This window comes from Diachasmimorpha longicaudata, chromosome 6 (assembly GCF_034640455.1).
Source record: "Diachasmimorpha longicaudata isolate KC_UGA_2023 chromosome 6, iyDiaLong2, whole genome shotgun sequence".
In the NCBI taxonomy this organism is placed as follows: domain Eukaryota; kingdom Metazoa; phylum Arthropoda; class Insecta; order Hymenoptera; family Braconidae; genus Diachasmimorpha; species Diachasmimorpha longicaudata.
Genome location: NC_087230.1, coordinates 4,024,204 through 4,043,866, shown reverse-complemented (window position 1 = coordinate 4,043,866; position 19,663 = coordinate 4,024,204). Strand labels below are relative to the sequence as shown.

Sequence of the window (19,663 nt, the reverse complement as noted above, 5' to 3'; positions counted from 1 at the left end):
ATGGGAAAAATAATCGCATGTAATACCACAAGAGCTCCGAAATTATCGGATATTTCCCGATAGGTTCGTTGCAAACAAATGAACGTGTCAAGTTTTCCAGTTTAAAAATCACGAGCGCGAAGCGCGAGTGATTTTTCTGGAAAACTTGACGAGCTTATTTGTTTGCAGGGAACCTTGAGGGAAATATCAGATAATTTCGAAGTTCGAGTGGTATTCGGGGGATTATTTTTTGCATCCAAATCTTGGCCGATAGAATTGCACCATGAGACATAATTTTCAACGAATTGCCATTTAATCTGTCAGATACAATTGAGGGTTACTTCAACATTTGTTTTTTTTTATATATATCAACATGCAAAATTTCCAGTGTAATTTTCAAGAATATCCGCTGAAATACCGTGTTGACTATACAAAATAACGTCGAATGGTGCAATCCTATTGGCCAAGATTTGGATGGGAAAAATAATCGCTGATATTCGAGGTAGGCTATACAAAATATCAACAAATGGTGCAATTCTATTGGCTGAAATTTGGGTGGGAAAAATAATCAAGAAAAATTGCGTATCTTTTTCGTAATTCCGGAGTGACATCCGGCGTCGGGAATTTCAGGGAATGACCACGGAATATTTCCTGAAAGTTCCGTAATTTTTGCTGAACCGGTCGTGAAAAATTACGATCCTATCGCGTCAAAATTCCCAGTCGATTCCGTAATCGGTGAGAGAACTGCGAGTTCCGTAATTTTTACGGAATATTATTTTATATTATATTATTATTTTTGGGAAGTGTTAACAGCACTTGACCTTGAAATAATCAGACATGCTGACCAAACAATAAATTACAATAAACTCAACGGGTTTCTTGAAATTTTCAGAGAAGGCACCTCTGGTCCAGCTTTTTCTTTAAGGTGATAACGTCTCTACCCACGTAGGAGATGAGAACTGGCCGACAATCGGCCGACACTGGCCCAGTGCCGGCCAATACTGGTCGAGCCTCGGCTCACTGTTGGCCGTTCGTCATCTCCTACCAGGAACGTCCGGCTGGAATACCCCGACACCGGCTTTTATTCCCCAATCGCAGCTGAGGGAATTTTAAATCCAGTAAACATTTCCGATAGTGCGATTCGTATCCGAAAACAAACTCGCGGATCATCATTTTCAAAAAAATTCACGAAATCCCTGTAGTAGAGTCCTTTCGATTTTAGAAAAATCCTGATCTGCTAGACTTTTGTCTACCATAGCACCACTTTTTCAGTGTCTACATCGCACCCACGGGGAACCTCGAAGAAATAGTCCACGACATATACCCACATACATGTATACCTCACATACATACATGTATATCTCACACAGTGAAAACTCCTCAATGATCCATTCCCCATACCCACAAAAGATGTTTTATTATTTAATTCATCCATATCTATATTCCTAAATATCAGGATAAAATTGCGAAATCCAATTATTTAAACAATACTTCCAGGGTGAATTGGGCCGTGGAGGAAGGGGGGGGGGATTTTTGTCTTTCTCTTCCTTAACATTAATATAAGCGATAGAAACAGAAAAAGCTTTTAGAGGAATTTTTCCACTCAAAAAACCTCTGACGCCTGGACTATTAGGCAAATCGTTTATCTAATCCATCGCATATTTTTGAGAGGTGACACCGCCCCCCCCTCCTTCTCCCGTCAGTCTCAAGAATGGGTATTTCTTTCAAAAATAGGGTATTCAGCTGAAGTTTTGGAATTTTCTAGATTGTGCTCTGGTGATAGTGGGAGGCATGGTTGGGAAGACAAAGTGAAGCTTAGCTCTCCGCCCCCCTACCCCTCCGCCGCGAACCAAAAAAATCGTTTGACAGAATGTGTAAATGGTGAAGAAAATAACGTGTCAAAAATCATCAAAAAATGGCAAACTCATTTCCTTTTTTGAATGTCCAGTTTATTTTGCAAACATATTCGTATGAAGGAAATATAGTTAGGAGGAATATCAGATACTTTTTCTAGGCCGTAAAAATTTTCATTAAAAAGCTGTGTTGTCATTCTTTTTGAAGTGTGTAGGAAACCAGAAAATTATTGGAGAATCTCTTCATTGAAAAAAATTAGAAAATTTTCCTTAGTTTCACAGATATTTACAAAATGTTCAATAGTAATTTTTAAATGTTTGTTTATTGAACATAACTGCATTAGTGTGCAAATATTTTTGTAAGTAAAAGAATGACAGATAAATGTCAATAGACCCTTCCATAGATGAAAAACTATCATGAACTACTTGTGAGAAAATGTGTTCATAGACGATTTTTCCAGCTCCTGAAACTCATCTGACATTTTTCCGTAAATCCGCAAGTGTTCCAAACACCTGCAAAATAATCTGCACTTCCTTTAATGCTCTGGTTTGCATTCGCCCTTATTCTCCGTCAATTTATTATTATTCAAATTTCGAGGTGTCAGCATTATTACAAAAAAATTATCTACGAAGCTCGTGAACTTCATTGATGCACAGATGAAGTTCATTTTCCTAAGTTGATAGGGTTACCCTTCAATTTTTCATTGATAATAACTATTACTTTATTAATAATTAAATTTATATTTTTAGTTTACAGCTATAATATATCATCCGATCAATTACTTTGACTATTTAAATTACAGTACAGTCTGGGACTCGTTTGAAACACGTTTTCAAAACCCCTCAATAAACTTTTATTCCTCCTGAAAACTTTTCATACGATTATTTACGAACGAGTTTCATGCACATTCAGCTTTATTAATTTTCGCAAAAATTTTTTTTTTTCAGATCTCGATGATGTGCTAATGGCTGGATAAACTGTGTTAAGAAGATTCATTAAAAACAATAAAAATAAATATGAACAACTGTTCTTATTTTGCTTTTTCTCTTAAATTTGTGAAGCTCCTAAATTACTCATGTGGAAGCTCTTGCTATTTTCTTAGGTTTGGATTTATTGAACCCTTCACCTATTCTTGTCATTGAATTCTGGCTTAGCAAATGTTTTTAAAAATTAATTTAAAAGACTTGGAAATACTCAAAAATATGGATTCTAATCTATGCAATGTAGTGAAGTGGCAGAATATAATGAGTAGATTTTATTGAATTATTTTTGAGAGTGAATGATTCATAAAAAAACGTCTTAATATTTTTTATTGGAAATTTTAACAGATACAAAACATGTCTTATTACGCTTTCCCCTAAAAGCACTCATTCATGAAATATATTTACATTCAACAAACATTACCATAGCGGAGCGTTAAAATTATTTATAGGAATTTATCACTTGGCTGAGTTATTTCACGGATAGATTTCCTAATCTATGGGAGATGACAAAATTTTCATCAATATCTTTATGTAGTTTTCACCTTCATTGAATAAAAAAGATCATATAAAAATGGTGTCAATTCCCTTAGATTCCAGTAAATTCAATGAAAACCGCTGAAAAGGTCAGATCTACTTAAATCCTTTTTCTGCTTCTTCACGAATCCGAAATTTGTCTAACCATAAAATTCCTGTTCTGTTGAATAACCAATCATCACGATGAAAAATAGTTTCAGCACACAATAAGAATTTTTTTTTATTTCATCACAAAAAAAATTTTCTACGTAGATTCACTCATTGTCGATATAAATTAGCTATTAACAAAGATTTCAATTGACTTAAATCGAACTTGAAAATTTTTAACTCTTGTTGAATATTGGATCGTCTTAAGAAGTGATTTTGGTGATAAAAGTTTACACCTTTTTTTAACGGAAATATTATCAACACTAAAAGTTTCTTAATTTTTCCCTTAAAACCAAATTCGTCCCCCCACAACCACTAAATTTTCACATTCTATAAATGTCGAATAATCTCAACAATGAGTTATTTCAGAAGAAAATACGAAGATATTATATAATTGTTAAGCTACGCATAATCGACATGATTGCACATTCCATAACAACGCAAAAATCCACGTATTATTTTTTTACCACTTCGCTACGGATTGAAATACTTGATTCGCTGGACTGAGATTAACTGTCCTCAATTTATGTCTGAATAAAATATGGAATCCATTGAAAAATGAAAACGTGTCAACGATTTGAAGGAAAAAATATGATTTTGTAATTTCGTGACGCTCGTTACTTTGTAGAGAGTGAAATCAGAAGGGTATTAGGACTAGAATATCTGGGGACATCTGCTCCAGTCGGCTCTACTCTTGCAATCCCAGTATTTACCGTTGTAATTGTGACAAACACTATCGGTGTACTGGTCTTGTTCTTTCTTAAACCAGACTGCTGCATAGGGTGTGTAGGGCTTTCCTGAAATTGGCAACACAAACCATAAGAAAATGTGCAAAATGAAAAACAAACAAATTATTGTTACTATTTAGGTACTGTATGCTATTTCTGGTAATAAAATAGTAATTAGAATATCGCGCATCGTGGGCCCGTTTACGGATCATTAGCGCTGTAGTACGGCAGGTCAATCTTGTTATGAAATAACAATATCACAGACAAATCCCTTCTATTACTTGTTGAAATAATTATAGAAAAACGGAATTACGATATTATCGTTATTTGTTAGAGAATATTGACGTATTGTATGAACTGATGAATAAATAGAAATTCAAAAAATTTACGTTTTAGTGGGTAAGAAATTCGGATTCATTGGCGATGGTCACATAATGATCATTCGATAATGAACCATATACTCTTCTTTTAGTCAGAGATGATGTTTTTATTATATGTTCCGATGCTGAACTCTAGTAGAGGCTCTGGAGGTAGTCCTTATATACTTCCCCTGGTTGTGGTGGCGGGCAGGGGGGGGGGGGGGGCAGGTAATTACATGTTTTCAATTGATCAGCCGCCCAATTTAAAGCACCGGGAGGACAGTTTTCCAAATGGGGTTCACTTGATATCCTCTGTCCCTGATGAGATTGTTAGGGTTTTTAATGGATCCTCAAACCCTCTCAATATTTCCTTTCAAAATACCTTTGAGATTTGAGACAGTCTCAACAGGGACAAAGGATATCGAGTGAACCCCATTTGGAAAACTGGCCTCCTGGTGTTTTAAATTGACCAGCCGGTCAATTAAAACATGTGATTGGCTGACACCCCCCCCCTTCGCCCACCTCTACAAAGAACGGTATATCAGGAATACCCCCAGGTACTGAAGCTCATATCCTTGAAGATGTTGACTACAATGCTTGCGAAATGCCGGCGCAATGCTGAATTGAAACGTGGTATCATCAGAAAACTAGAAAGAATATAATTGATGGCCGCAAAAGCCTCAAAACTAAATCATTTCTCTATATTCACGAGGAATTCTTTTCAGAATCATTTACCTTCTGTGGGATTTCATTCTAATTACGAAAGAATGAAAATTTTTATATATAATATGGTTGTGTATTCACATAAATCTATCTCCACCTAAATTATAATTAACTTCCAATGATTAATTAAAATTACTCTTAATTCAATCGAAAAAGTGAAAATCCATTTATACAACGAGAATAACTGCTCTGATTTAAGAAAGATGAGTTCTTTATAGAAGTCAGCATTAAATTCTAATAATGGATTTAAAATGATGAGAAGATGCGATGATAAAGAATCCTTTGAAATAGTCTCTTAATCATTCGAAAAGAAATATTTGACTTGATGTGCTACACTTGGTATGTTCAAGGTACGTCAAGTAAATCTACAGATGTGATTTTACAGCCTCCATTTGATACAAAACCAGTAACTGTTAAGTGTCATCCTAAGTGATGACTAAACGAAAAACCTTCAAATATCAATTTTGTTGCATAACGGTTCATTAAAGTTTGAAATCACCTTCAGCAGCTGAGTTTTCAGCTTCAGCTTCTCTCGCTCGCCTCACAATCCTCTGCTTCTCCTCAAGTTGTAATTTCACAGCATTAGCCTGATCCCAATGGCCGTTTTCCATTAACCTCTGGTCGGGTCTCAATCTCGAGTCAGTCGGCGCCACTCCCTCCTCATATTCATTCAACTGCGACGCCAGCTCGGTGAAGTTGTAGGATTTATCAGAATCCTCTCTGGAATTGCAGAATACCTCCATCAATACTTCATTCATAGGAGATCAGATCAATCACTTCAATTGACTTTTTTTATTGATATACATCAATGGGTGTTGGCTTTATGGCAAAACGAACAGATTTTTAATTTTACTTATTAACGAGTTTCAGATAATTCGTAACTTTGTCAGAATCTTATAATAACGGGTATTATTTCATGTAACAAATTTAGATCCTGATTAGTTTAAAAAAATTCGTCGATTATTTTGAGAAATTTCAGTTTCATTGACTCCAAGAATGCAGTTATGATCTTCCATATTCGAACCTAATCAACTTGGATATCACAATTTGACCTTCCTTACTAGAGCATTGTGGGTAGTTCCACATTCGGTGGAACATGTGGAACTACCCACAAGAGAGAATCTGTTAAGGTGATCTAATAATACAAAAGTCAACTGATTAATTATCGAGTGAAGAATTTAAAAAATTGCAGATTTATTCATCAAAATCAAGTTCACCAAAATTACCCTAAGATATGTTGTAACTTTTATGACTTTTTATAGTAATAATTCGTTAACTGAAAAATGATTGGACGAGAAAAAAAGGAAAATTTTAAAAGCTGCATTGACAAAATTACTAATGTTGCTAGAATCATCAAGTTTATAAGACAAATAATTCGATAAACATTTTCACTGTAGAAAATGTTTTACAAGAATGCTCCAGATATTTTCCTCGAAACTTATTCGTTTCGAGATTATTAAATGAAATTTAATTATGAAGTACTGATTAAAATTCTGTCAATCAATTGGCAAAATCATTTTATGGCGACAGCAATGAACTTACGGTGGCATTCGACGTTTCCAAGCAAGAGTATAAGGCCCGGTTTTATATACTGGATTGTCTGGACTGCCAGAAGTACTAATAACAGGTGCTATTTCAATCTTTGAGTCCCATGTACCCTGTACAACCCACTTGACCTCTTTATTGGCATTCATAACGACACCCTTGACCTTACGTTGGCTGTCACGTGAGAAATAAGAGTATGGAATGTACTTCAGATGACACTTCGTACCATCACTGTGATTTATTATGTCCGTATCACCACTCTGATCGACCCATAATTTTCCTACTATTATATTGTGCACTGTCGTCGTTACTTTACGCCATGTGTAATGATTTTTGTTAGTGTTGAACTCTAAATGTACTGTACCCAGAGGAACCACCTGAAAAAATAGAAATATATAATTTGAATCAACATATGAATAGCAGCTCGAATGAGAAGATCTTTAATCTAGTGTCTAGTGCGCTAGATTCATGAGTAAAGTGTTTCATGAGTGAGAATTAGGCTGGGATACCACGCATATACTCGGACTGACTAATAGAAAAAGCGAAAGCTCATACAATCCGACATCACCTCATTGAAAAAAGAAATTCATAAATACGAAGGGAATGTTTATATTTCTTTAATAGATTTTCTAATAAAATTAATAAAATATTTGAGCTGTTTTGAACAACTGTATTTTTTAAAATTTGAATCATTTGAAATGTTCAGCAGTACTTAAAGATTTATGGATGTTAAACAGAAATTTGATGAATTTTTAAGGAATTTTTAAAAACATGTAACACATCTTTTCATAATTCTTTTTGAATCTTTGAAAAATCGTAGGAGGTTTCAATATTTATTTGTCGTAATAAAAAATTAGCTGGAGATTATTTTTCCGAAACTCTCTCAAGCTGCGTATTCACCTTCAAATTCCTGAAGAAGTTGCTAACTGTTTAATTTCAAGAAACATTCATTCGTTTGATCGAAATAGAATAGCTATCGCATTACCTGAAGATACTTTCCACGAAATTTGGAAGCCATAGTAAACTCTTGCCAGCACCTCCACGTTTTTCCCTCGCAGAACTGTGCCAGCATGGGTGGATGATGTGATACCTGTTCAGAAATGGCCTTCCACCCCAAATCGTCCATCCTATCGCACTCGTAAGTCTCCCCCAACAGTGGATTAAATGGTTTTCCAGTTCTCGATGCTGTTGTTGAATAAGTTGATACTGTGAATGCAGCAATGTATGCCATTTGTTCACAGCTGTCTGTGCATTGTTCAGCCTTGTCCAGAATATGTGCGTACTCGTAGTCCTCGGTGAGACGCTGGAGCATACTCAATGGCTCGGAGAAGTTTACTGGCATCGGAATTTTTGATAATTCCTTGCCAATGCAATTTTTCATTATACTCCATAGATTCAGGGGATAGTTGGGCTTGTCTGGCACTCGGGTTCGACGCTTGCGTTTTCCTGAGTTTACACCAGTACTAGTACCGCCATTATTCACCTGACGAATTAGAATGAAAATAAAATCTGATAAAGCTAAATTTAATACGAGAACGTAAGTTTGGACAAAATGACAGAAATCCTTAGAATAAATTATTTAATTGTTTTTTAGGAATATTTTACAAATTAGTGAGTTTAGAAAAAGGGGCTGATAAATTTCTGTTTGTGAAGGATTTCCGAAGCCCTTAAAAAAAGCTATTAAAAGTTATTGAAGGAGACGAAAGAAGTTAATTAAATGGTTCGAGCAGTTTATTTACTCCAATAAGATCACAAGAGCTCCAGAAAGAATGAGATCGATTCCGTGTTATTTCAAAAGACAGTTGTTATCCAGAGCTGTTGAGAACATGCACAATTGCATTTAGATTCGAAGGGGGATATGCTACAATATGATGCTTATCGGCCACATAAACTACGTGCTTTAAAAGCTATTACGAGGGGAATTCTTCCTCAAAAATAAAAAAATTGTGAAAGCTTTTATAAACACAAACATCTTACATTATCCACTTCTCTATTTGTCGATGTTTGTGTGACGGCAGTTGAGTCAGTCACAATAAGGAATGAATCAGACGTATCGTTCGTTGACATTGGTGCGGGATCACCCTCTGAGCTCGATCCATCATCACTACCCTGTGAATCGTTTCTATTTCTCGTTCTTGACATCGAGTTGCCCGTTGTGCTGCTTGTTAGATTCAATGTAAAAGTGTCTGACTCCTGGGCATCGTAAAATTCAACGTTCTCCTCATCCTCAGACTGTGGATTGCTCGTAACACCGTCTGGTTTTTACAAACAAATTATAGAAAATTACTTAAGAAAGAAAGAGTACTTGCGATCTGGGAAAATGGTCACTGTAACCACCACCATTAAGGTTGTTCTCGTAGAGTGAGAGTATCAAAATTTTTTATGCTGGGCCCTAGGGACCCGTTGAACAACACGTTTGGATTAGATCGAAAACTTTTGTCAAATTCTGTACGATTTCCATTACGAATGCGTGAATGAGCCGTATGCGAGTACGTACGCACTAGCTAACGCCCAGAGAAGTAACTCGGCATCCAATAGTGCTGTGTTCAAGTGACTTGTCCCGCCCACTTTCGAGAAATACCCGCCTTTTTCTAATTATTTCTTCGGTGGAAGACGACATGTCAATTTGATATTTTTTTTGTAAATTCGAGTTTCAAGTCACGAAGAAATGAGAAAAGTTCTTATTCATTTTCCACACGCTAAAGTGTGTGACAAACAGTCTCAGAGAAGGGAAAGACTTGATTTTCCAAATTGATTATCTTCAGTGTCACTTGAATCATAAAAATACCATTATTTAGTGTTTAATGATTAAATGAATAATTACGTGAGGATCGATGCCCAGTCGATGTGAGGGCAGCTGGAAGGGCATGTTGGGCAGCTTCTTCTAGGTGTGAGTGCTGTCGAGCCAATTGCTCTACCATTTTCTCTATTCTCACTTTCTGGTCTCTTTCGTGTTGGAGTAGCTTCTCCCATTTGGGCTCTTGTTGCTGGGCGAGTTGGAGAAAATCATTGCTCCTCTGCACAGAAAAATTAACAATTTTATACATTATTAGTTCTTCAGAATTCATCGAGAAAACTCGTAGGACACCAATGCTCAGTCCTAATGCCTGAATTATTCAACGCCAGGACAACGAGTGATACGTTCATACTCTTCATCGTGAAAAGGGGAATGTCTCTGCAGAAAAAGCTGGAGGTGGTGTTGGTAAATTTCACCGGGCAGCGAACGGAAATGGGTTTGACGAGCTCTTCAGCTATGTACAACCTTCGCCAGCCTCCTTGGAGGTGGGGTGCTCGGTAAGGAACAAGAGGATCTGAAGATACATAACCTTGAAAAAATCGGAGAATGTCTACAATGCTCTACAGAAGGTGAGCGAGGAGCACAAAATAGCTCCTGAGGCTATCATGTATTTACATAACGTATATACGGAGAGACCAATTCTTGAAAAATTACGTGTCTGTTCTGTAATCTGAAAGTCAAAACAGTATTCAGTCACAATGACGAAACAGTTATGCATTTTTTCACTGAACGTTCAATACTTTTTCCGCAACGTTTTGGACTTTCCCTGAAGGTTCACTGAAAAAGTGCATAACTGTTCTCTAATTTTGTTATCGACTATTATTTTGACTGGCAGATTACGAAACAGACATAGTGAGACTACTTGTTATGTGTGGACAAACATTAATCGTATGTCCATTAGCTGTTTCCAGTCCATGACAGTATTTTAGTTTTTCTCTGAACAGCACCGAAACGTTGAGACCAGTTTTCATGAACAGAACCAAATGGACCCAGGGTGTGAAAACTTTAGTCACTAAGAGTTAGTTCATCTGGAAATATCACAGGAGAAAGATATAGCTTCTGTGTACGATAAATAAGGTACAGTTTATAGTAGAATGGTTTTGATATTATTTAAAAAATCTCTGTCCATAATCCGATAAGGCACGTAATTTTCAAAGAATTTCTCTCTCCGTGTATGATGTAATCTGGGCTTCCTCAGTAACACTCGTGGTAGTCGTTGAAACGAAGATTCTGAGAAAAAGGAATAAGATTAATGAGCTGGATCAATTGCAGAATCAGGCAGGTGGAGAACAGAATGGAAATACCTCAAGTGTTCAAACTAGAGATATGTCGCCAGAAAATGCACGAGTGCATTCAACTATTCCAAGGTCTGCCTAAAGACTTAAAAAACCTACAAGGAGACACCACCGTGCATCCTATGCACTGAGAATAACGATTCAAGGAATGGTGCCCACGTTGTTGGTAGCAGTAGATGTCCACCATAAGCACTAGATATTCATCAATAAATGATGACAACTAACCATGTGGGGAATATTTTGACATTAGATCGAAGAAGTGATCCATTGTAAATGTCAACGGGAAATACCGCGAACACTTCGGCTGTTTATGACCTAAAGAATTCAGCACTTGGACCGGCCAATAGACAAAAGGGTCTTTGGGTCAGACCTCTGACCTTGGATGAACCGAGGGCTAGGGTCACTCTCGAACGGTCTCTTGTGTCAACCACATCAGATTATCAACTCAACTAGAATTATTTCGAGTCTTTCACTAAAACGCATATGTTAAAAACAGGATAAAGATCGTGTCGTATAAATAAATAATGGGAGATGTTTATTTCCTGCGACCATTGAGGCCCCACATGGTCGTCCGTACTCTTGTAAGATGCATAAGACCTCAGTGGTACCTTCCATTTCAGGGCCTGAGTCCGTCAGCCCAGATGAGAAGGAGAAGGTCAGACATTGCCCGTATAGACTTTGATGACAAATGCATCGGTCACTTAGATCTCAGCTCTTATTTAGAGCCATCTATCAATTAAAGAAGAAGAGGAGCGACTCACATACCAAACTCTTTTGCTTGAATTCAAAAAATCATTTTAAAAACTTCGACTCCAAGCTCACGTGACTATCGTTTATCCTACTGAGTGATCTTTGAGGTGAAGTCGGAGCCATCGACGATCGTTCATTGATTTCATTAACAAGGATAATAAATATTGGAATCTACATTTCAAACTGTTTATCAAAAATTAATTTCCAGTTGGATTGAATAGGTCTTTGCACGATTTGTATTTCTTTTATTCTCGTGTTGTCACTTGAAATTGGAAAACATTTTTATGGATGAAAATTCTGAGAAGTTTGGGGTATGATGTATATGCCCTGTTTTCTTGGGTCTAAACAGAGGTACATAAGTGGGACCATTGTTAATGTGAGTCATCAGGTCCAGGGTCTTGTGGCCCTTTAGTCTTTTTAGTTAGTTACCCTGAGGAAACGAATCAGAGCAGTTGGGCCTTTCGAGTGTATAAAATAAAAGAGAATAAAATAACATTCACTCATTGGAATCATTACAACTATACCATTTCTAATAATATAGTTCTTCCATTCGTTATCTATAATTTTCACGAATTATTTCAGTACTCACATTGATCATAGCATTAGCAGCAATACGAAAGAGTGTTGCTCTTTCGCTGACAGTTTTAATTTTAGTCGTCATTGCTTCCGGATTATTAGGTTCAAGAGACTCCAGGTCCATGAGTGATCGTGTTAACATGGTTCCACGTTTTGATATCAAGTCGTAACATGTCTGCAGGTCCTCGAGTCTTTCGGTGAGGTCCTTGGTGATTGAGGCATGCTCACCCTTCTGATTATCGTTGTCCTGATACTCCTCCTCGTCTTCTTCTGAAAGGAAGCGATGCTTTCATGAAGTATAGTTTGTAAAGTCATAAAACCGTTATGCTGCTAAACGTGGCAGTTTCAGGAATGATTATTTATTATATTCGCGAACGATGGAATGTTTCACGTATCACTAGTGAATTGCGAGGGTCATACGACGTGGGTTTGACAAGCTATGGTGGCAAGTAAAAGAAAAGGCACTTTTCGACACGCGCTGAACGTAGCAGCAGTGACAAAAATACTGATTTCAATGGAATGAATAGTGAAAGAACTGATGAAAAAATCAGTGCAGAATGTAATTTAAATAATACTAAATATTAAATATTAAAAAATACTAAATATTTATGACTGCTTTCCAATTTTTCACAAATCGTAAATGAGGATAAAGGTTTTGGACAGGCTTAAATAAAAATATTGATGTAAACTGTAATGTAAAAGAAGAAAAAACAATAAAAATTCCGCTCTTGGAAATTCATTTTCAGAAGAATAATCAATAATTCCATGCGAACCTGACTCCATCGCTTGTATCGCCTTAGCCTTAGCCAACTCTAGTGCAGTGACCCACTGCTGGCGTTCAACCTCCGTAGCAGCCTTGATGTGAAATGTCTGTGTACCACCATTGCTGACGACGAAAGTACATGCGTCGACGGTGTGAATTAAGGCACCATTCAGTGAAATAGCACCTCTGCATGTGTGGGCCATTTCAGCTGGATTCCTGAACAAATGATTAGAAACACACGAGTTTCTCGGTGCTACTCGATTATGCTTGATCGATTGATACTGGATATACCGGTGACATCGATGTATTGTCATCGTTACACCGGAATCCAATTTCTCAATTTACAAGGAGATCATCCCGAGTGTTTCACGCTAATTTTCCTGACCTTGACGTATGTCATTCGTTTCATAATCTGAGGTATAAGTGTTTTCTAGTTTCGGCGATAAAATATTTTATGGGGATGAAACTCACCTTCAAATTTGACAGATTTTGTGGAACCGTTAGATTCATGTTGTCACACTCAAGCTTTTGAAACGAAATCAATTTTATAATAATCTATGAGAAAACTCAAGGAAAATATTTATCGCTGATTTTAGATAGGATTTAATTCCAACGAAATTATGAGGATTATGTTCCGCAAGAGACTTGAAAACAAAGAAAAACGTTAATTCTGCTAATGTTAATGACATTTGAGAGTGAACAAATAGCTGATACATATTTTGATTCACAAATTCGTTGATATGAACATTTTTATGTAAAGTATTTCATTAAATATAAGTGTTTTGTTGATATTAAAAACCTGTGGCAAATTTGGAAGACAACTTCATCCCTTAAGAGTTTGTTCCACCGGAATAAACAATCAGACTTCAGATTTGTACGGGAATAACATATTTTATGGTCGTTGTAATTAAATAGGAATATCCGGGATAGTTCTTCCATCAGATAATTTAATACCAGAATTAAAATTGAATGAGAATATGTGAGACTTCTTTTAATTAAAATTAATTCATTGAATTGTTCAGTTGAGTGAAAAAACAGTGGTAGGTGCTCGGTGATGACATAAGTGTGCCGCTAACGTGAAAAAATCAATAATCATTGTTCATTTATTTCGATAGAGAAGTAGTTGAACGGTGGATTGAGTCAAGTTGAATTTAAGGTTTCGCAGAAATGTTGAGAAATATCTTCATAAATATTTATCTGTATTAATTTTATTCTTGAAAAATAAATGTTTTGCAAAATCTACCATTACTTGTCATCAATGTAACTCGATAATTAATCGTTTCTGTGTCAGAAAATTTGTTGATATGAACATTTTTATGTAAATTGTTTCAAGAATAACTTAAAAACGATTGTTGTCGTGAACAAAGGTCTTTTATCAATTGTTTATTCATTCCTTTATAGAGAATGATTTCACCTCCATGAAGTTAGTGAAACACAGTCAAAATTAAGGGTTTTCAATTAATAATATGTTAATTATATAGGTTTTAGATACGACAAAATGTTGTATTCAATTAAAAAAAAATAGATATCAACTGCTTGGACTCAAAATTATTATAGTTTGACAAATCGTAATCGTGTATTCACCATGAGGGTCTTCTCCAGCAAAAGTTAAGACTATATTTGATTAAGTTGTACCCGAGTCGTATCATGAGGCTCTATAACAATCATAGCAATAGGATAAGACATAATTCAGCGGCAGGTTTCGACCCTTTGGAACTACTTTCTCATCGAACCTGATCCTGGTTCATCGGTCTCTGAAGTCAATTGTCATATGGATATGCATTCAATTCAGGTGCTTTTATTTGTTACCGAGAAGAGATATATGAAGATCAATATTAAAGAGTCATTTATGCCTGGGTACGTCTCAATCAATTCTAGCTGGCCCATTACCAGGGGATGTCAAATAAAGGACCCCTGGTCACGTTCAGAATTATGAGTCCAGCCGAGGGTGATCGTAACAATCTCATCTTCTGTTCAACTGACAATTCTGCACATGACATGGAATTTTTTATTTTACCCCCCTAGGGTAGAAAAATACTATTTTGCGGTACATAAAAAGCACATAATTAATACATTATTAACCGTTACTTAAAAATCCTTAATTTTAACCGTATTTTACTAAACTGACGAAGGGTTAAAAACTTTTTATAATTTCTCTTTAACATCATTCTTGGTCAATATGATTGTGCACTCGAAATTCACGTATTTATGTTAATTATTGCAAAAGAACCGAATAATATTCATAATTTTCTTCTGAAATCAGTAATTGCTGGATATATGGTCTATGCACATAAACTAATCCCGAAAAAGGTCCACTTGACTCATCCGCAACGTCCTCTCGTCTCCCTAAATGACTGGTAATCGTCCCAATAATCAGGTAAATGAATATCTCTCATAATGATAAATCAATGATACAATATTCATAAAATAATAGATTCTAGTCACGTTCTTCAATAACAAGAAATATTTTGCACGTGTTTAGCCGTTTTTTGATTAATCATCGTGATGATAGGAAATATTCAGTTGATTACGACTTAACTTGGACTCGTCTCACTACGTAACTGACAGATGGAATGCTATATTTTACAACTTTCAATTTTTTTCATAATTATTTTCCATAATTAGTTTTTTATATGCGCCAATGAAATTTTTTTCTCATGAAAAAATCATTGATTAATAATGAAGAATAAATGGAACAACTCATTCACTACAAATAAATAATTCTCAGTCTCTTTTCCCCTCTCAACTTAACAAAATGAAGGAAAAACCAAATTATCGGAAAATGGCTCCAACAATTATCGCACATGTCACTGAATGATGATAAAATAACTGATGATAAATAAAATTCATGGGAAGACCTGTCATTACCATGTTGGTCAATAAGTTTGTCCAATGGGGCAATAAACAGTTTAATGACAAGTTCGTAACGTTTTGGTTCGCAAATGGTCAGCTGCTAACTTTTTTTTTTTTTACTTACTCGGAGGCTCTGGCAGCCCTCCGCTTGCGTCGCGTCGATAACTTTGGCCCCCCCGTTGGCTCAGCCCTAAACAGTCCACAAAACAATTGTGCATTTGGTGGTTTTTCAATAACAATGATTCTTTGGTTTTTCGTTTTTCCACTTATCCCTGATTTTCATAATTTTTAGATTGTTCTTCATCCAAAAATTTGATTATTGGGAGACAAGTTTATTTGGTGAGGCACCAATAGGGATATGATTTATATGACAATGATTAGGATCGATCAGATGATGTGTTAAGATTGGGAAAAATACGGTCATTCATAATTTTTAGTATTAAAAATACGGCGAATATTTTTTCCTCCACCAGAGCATTACTTCCTGAGCTTTGAAAGCATTAGAAAAAAAAGTCAAAAAATATTTGGTCTCTCTCCATTTAGCAGAAATTTCCAAAGATAAATCCAGCAGTTTTTAAAAATCGCTGAAAGAGGGAAAATTCCCACGAATCCTTCGATTTATAAAACAAGTATTGTTTATGGCCGTTTAGTTCTGTGAATTTTTCAGGGGTTTCAGAATTTTTTAATTTACGTCACATTCCAGAAATAATATTATTAGTTGTAATGGAAAATGGTAGCATAAAAGATGAAGATAACCAGGATGTTACTTCTAATGGGCAGTCAATATGAAAGTTGTATGGAAAAGACAAACTATCATTCGCGAGTGAGCTATCAAGATAGATTCATAAAATGAAAAACTAACGACCTCCTATGGTACTGTCCAACTGTCCAAATCGAAAGAAACAAATTGTTGACCAGACCGAGGTCTGCTTGTACTCCTTATACAATTAACAAAATTGAAGATGGAACTGACTTTAAGTACATAGAAATACTTTGTCAACATTTAAAGGAATGTGGACAGTGTAAATAAATCTTATGTACAGATCTCATCACTTTAAATAAGAAAAACAAATGAAAAACTAACAAGAGGAATATTGCTTTCGACCTCATATGATCTGGCCATTTTCACTAATAAATTAACAATATGCTCTCGAATGGGTTGAAACCAACATTGAATCAACATTGGACCGACTTTCACAATGGCGCCGCAAATTTCTGCAAAACGAATAAGGCAATTGTCTCCATCTGCGAACGCGGTCAAGAGAATACTGGAACGAATTTGTTGAGCTCCGGATGATTGAAATTAACTGATTCTTTTTTGAATAATCATCGACAATCGTTTAAACCACGTACATACATACATACATACATACATACATACATACATACATACATACCAATATACATATATACATACATACATACATACATACAACATACGCACATGGACACTGTCTAAAAACGTCCTAATTTGCACGCAAAAAGTCAAGATTAGTCGCACCTGCACAAAAAAAATGGAGATTTAATTTTTTCCAACACAATACTGTCATTCGTATAAATAAAGAAAAGAAAAAATCGAAAACTAGAACTTACGCAATTACAAAGCTCCCATTTGGAAGCTAAATCAAACGTCAGTGGAGGATGAAGCCCAAATGGGGAAGAGATACGACCAAATAAATTTGCGATACAATTAGGTAGATATCGGATTCGATTGTATGCCATTCGATTTTTTATATTTCTCTACTGAGATTCCAAGTTGACTGGGCTTCCCTCGTGTCCCACAGTTCGATATTAGTACCTTCGTGGATTAGAATCTAGATCGAGGTACAATCACTGCCTTCGATTGTGCACTTCAGAGAAAAAAATCATGACCCCAAATGACCATTGATCACCCCAATGCTATCTTTGTTTTCTGCGTCTTTGCTGCTGCACGATTCTGCCCCCCACCCCACCCCTCCTAATGTACGCCTAAATGAAAGGGGTACGACTCAAAAGTGAATAGGGTACATTCAGGTACCCAATGAGTACAATACAAACAATCAATGTCCAAGTGCGTGTTAATCCTCAACAATATAGATCAATAATGAATCATAAATTGTTACAAGTAAAAATAAAGAAAATAAAGCAATAAACAACACCGTGAAAAATTGGCAGATTCGTCTTACTAAATGAATGCTTTTTTAAACGCAAAATCGAGTATCTGACAGCGGGATTCCATAAAAATTTTGATGATGATTTTCCATAAAAACTGAAGGGAGACGCGTAGAAGACCGGCGTCGCGGATAGGCTCCTCTAGAGGAGGACACTCTTCCTATTTGACAAATAACATACACTTAAAATCGACAACTTTCAATTTAAATTCCGAATTCATTTAATTTTGAAAATCTCAATCATGATTTTAATAACGAATGCGCTCGTTTGGTCTCGTTGAAGGAAAACAATTTGAGAAATTGTTGAATCTCGATCACTACTGAGTCCATTGAGCTGAAATCGCGCCCAAAAATGCTGCAAAGTAATAGTCAGCCTACGACGAAATTACAGACTTCTCGCTTAAACTTTGATCATTTAATTCTTTCTTAATATAATTTATTTTTTAAAAAATACGAAAAATGACTCATACTGTTCGACATACGCACACAGATTATTTAAAAAACATATCTGCACATTTCATGACATTCTAGATGATGTCAAAGCAAAATTACGAAATGGAAAATGTGACAGGTCCCAAGGATTCCATTCAAAACCAAAAAAAGGCCAGTTACGCCTGATCCGTTTACCTGACCTCCACGGTAGAAATGACCTTAAAGTCAGCATAAAATCTACCGTGGCATGTGCGACAATGCCAATAAAAATACACACCTGTAAAAAAAAAAATACGAAAAAACATTCAAGATGAAAGAAATTCCGGAAATTGCACGATGTCATTGTCAAGGTGCTAACGATTGGAGACGAAAATTTCCAAAAAGAGGTTGCAAAAGTGATTGTGTCTTGACAATTGCAATTGATATCGTGTAACATATTATAACGATGATAATGAACATGTGGAGGGACAGATCTTGTACGATACATGATTTTCACATTTCTCAAGGACGCAGAGTGATTTGACAGACCTAGAGAATCTAAGCATTACCCTGAGGGGTACATTATTCATTGACAATGGAACTCTGTACCTGTAGTATGAGAGGAGGCCACTTGACAGGACGAACCATCGTCGCTGGTAACCTTTTAGGTAATTAGTCCATTTGAAGAGCCAACCCTTCATTTCCTGGGCGCCGTGCTGAGGCTTCGGATCGCCCATTTTGCAATATTTTTATTTGAGAATCAACAATGATATCACAAGGGGATAGCAACGGTAGATTTTGACGGTGGACCGAGTGGGGTACGGGTTTTTTAAGGGATGTTAGCACTCCGTTGAGAGCATACGAGACACTATTTACTTTGCAGGAGAATTGACTGATCTAGACACGTACACATAACCCATTGTGTGACGCCATTTTGATAGACACGTTCGTGGAACTGGGAATGTGGGATATGGACCGAACACGATTGGTCCGGTGTTGCCGCCAGTTTTGAGAGTCTTGAATTATCAGTTTTTGGAAGCGAATTTTTTGGGCCACTCACACGACCCAATTCACATACTATTTACATACTCCATATATTATAGTATGTACGAGTGCCCGAAACATCTAGGGATTACCCTAGATTAGAATCCCTAGAAAGGGATTGAGATATTCAACAAATTTAAAAATTAAAATTAAAATTTTTTAAACAATACTT

The 19,663-nt window shown here is 36.1% G+C and overlaps 1 protein-coding gene across 3 annotated transcripts; it reads right to left on the bottom strand.

Moving 5' to 3' along the window:
* Nucleotides 1-3,358: 3,358 nt before the first annotated feature.
* Nucleotides 3,359-19,382, bottom strand: LOC135164085 (oxysterol-binding protein 1). Of its 3 annotated transcripts, none has more exons than XM_064124123.1 (10): nt 19,057-19,382; nt 16,011-16,076; nt 13,044-13,249; nt 12,284-12,540; nt 9,677-9,869; nt 8,830-9,107; nt 7,838-8,335; nt 6,850-7,229; nt 5,807-6,027; nt 3,359-4,294 (listed from the first exon to the last, which is right to left on the bottom strand). In XM_064124123.1, the coding sequence occupies exons 1-10, from the start codon at nt 19,182-19,184 to the stop codon at nt 4,152-4,154; spliced, it is 2,370 nt and encodes a 789-aa protein (XP_063980193.1). In that variant the 5' UTR covers nt 19,185-19,382; the 3' UTR covers nt 3,359-4,151. The 3 variants fall into 3 exon arrangements, with proteins under 3 accessions (XP_063980193.1, XP_063980194.1, XP_063980195.1); XM_064124124.1 differs by having other exon boundaries at nt 12,284-12,537; XM_064124125.1 differs by lacking the exon at nt 16,011-16,076.
* Between the last annotated feature and the right edge of the window lie 281 nt (nt 19,383-19,663).

What these genes read in the sequence shown, in the direction of transcription:
- LOC135164085 (XM_064124123.1), bottom strand. Translation starts at nt 19,184, where the DNA reads ATGGGCGATCCGAAGCCTCAGCACGGCGCCCAGGAAATGAAGGGTTGG. An exon ending in GATACAAGCGATGGAGTCAG is followed by an intron (nt 12,541 to 13,043) that starts GTTCGCATGGAA and finishes GCTTCCTTTCAG; the next exon opens with AAGAAGACGAGGAGGAGTAT. An exon ending in TGGAAACGTCGAATGCCACC is followed by an intron (nt 6,028 to 6,849) that starts GTAAGTTCATTG and finishes CTGCAATTCCAG; the next exon opens with AGAGGATTCTGATAAATCCT.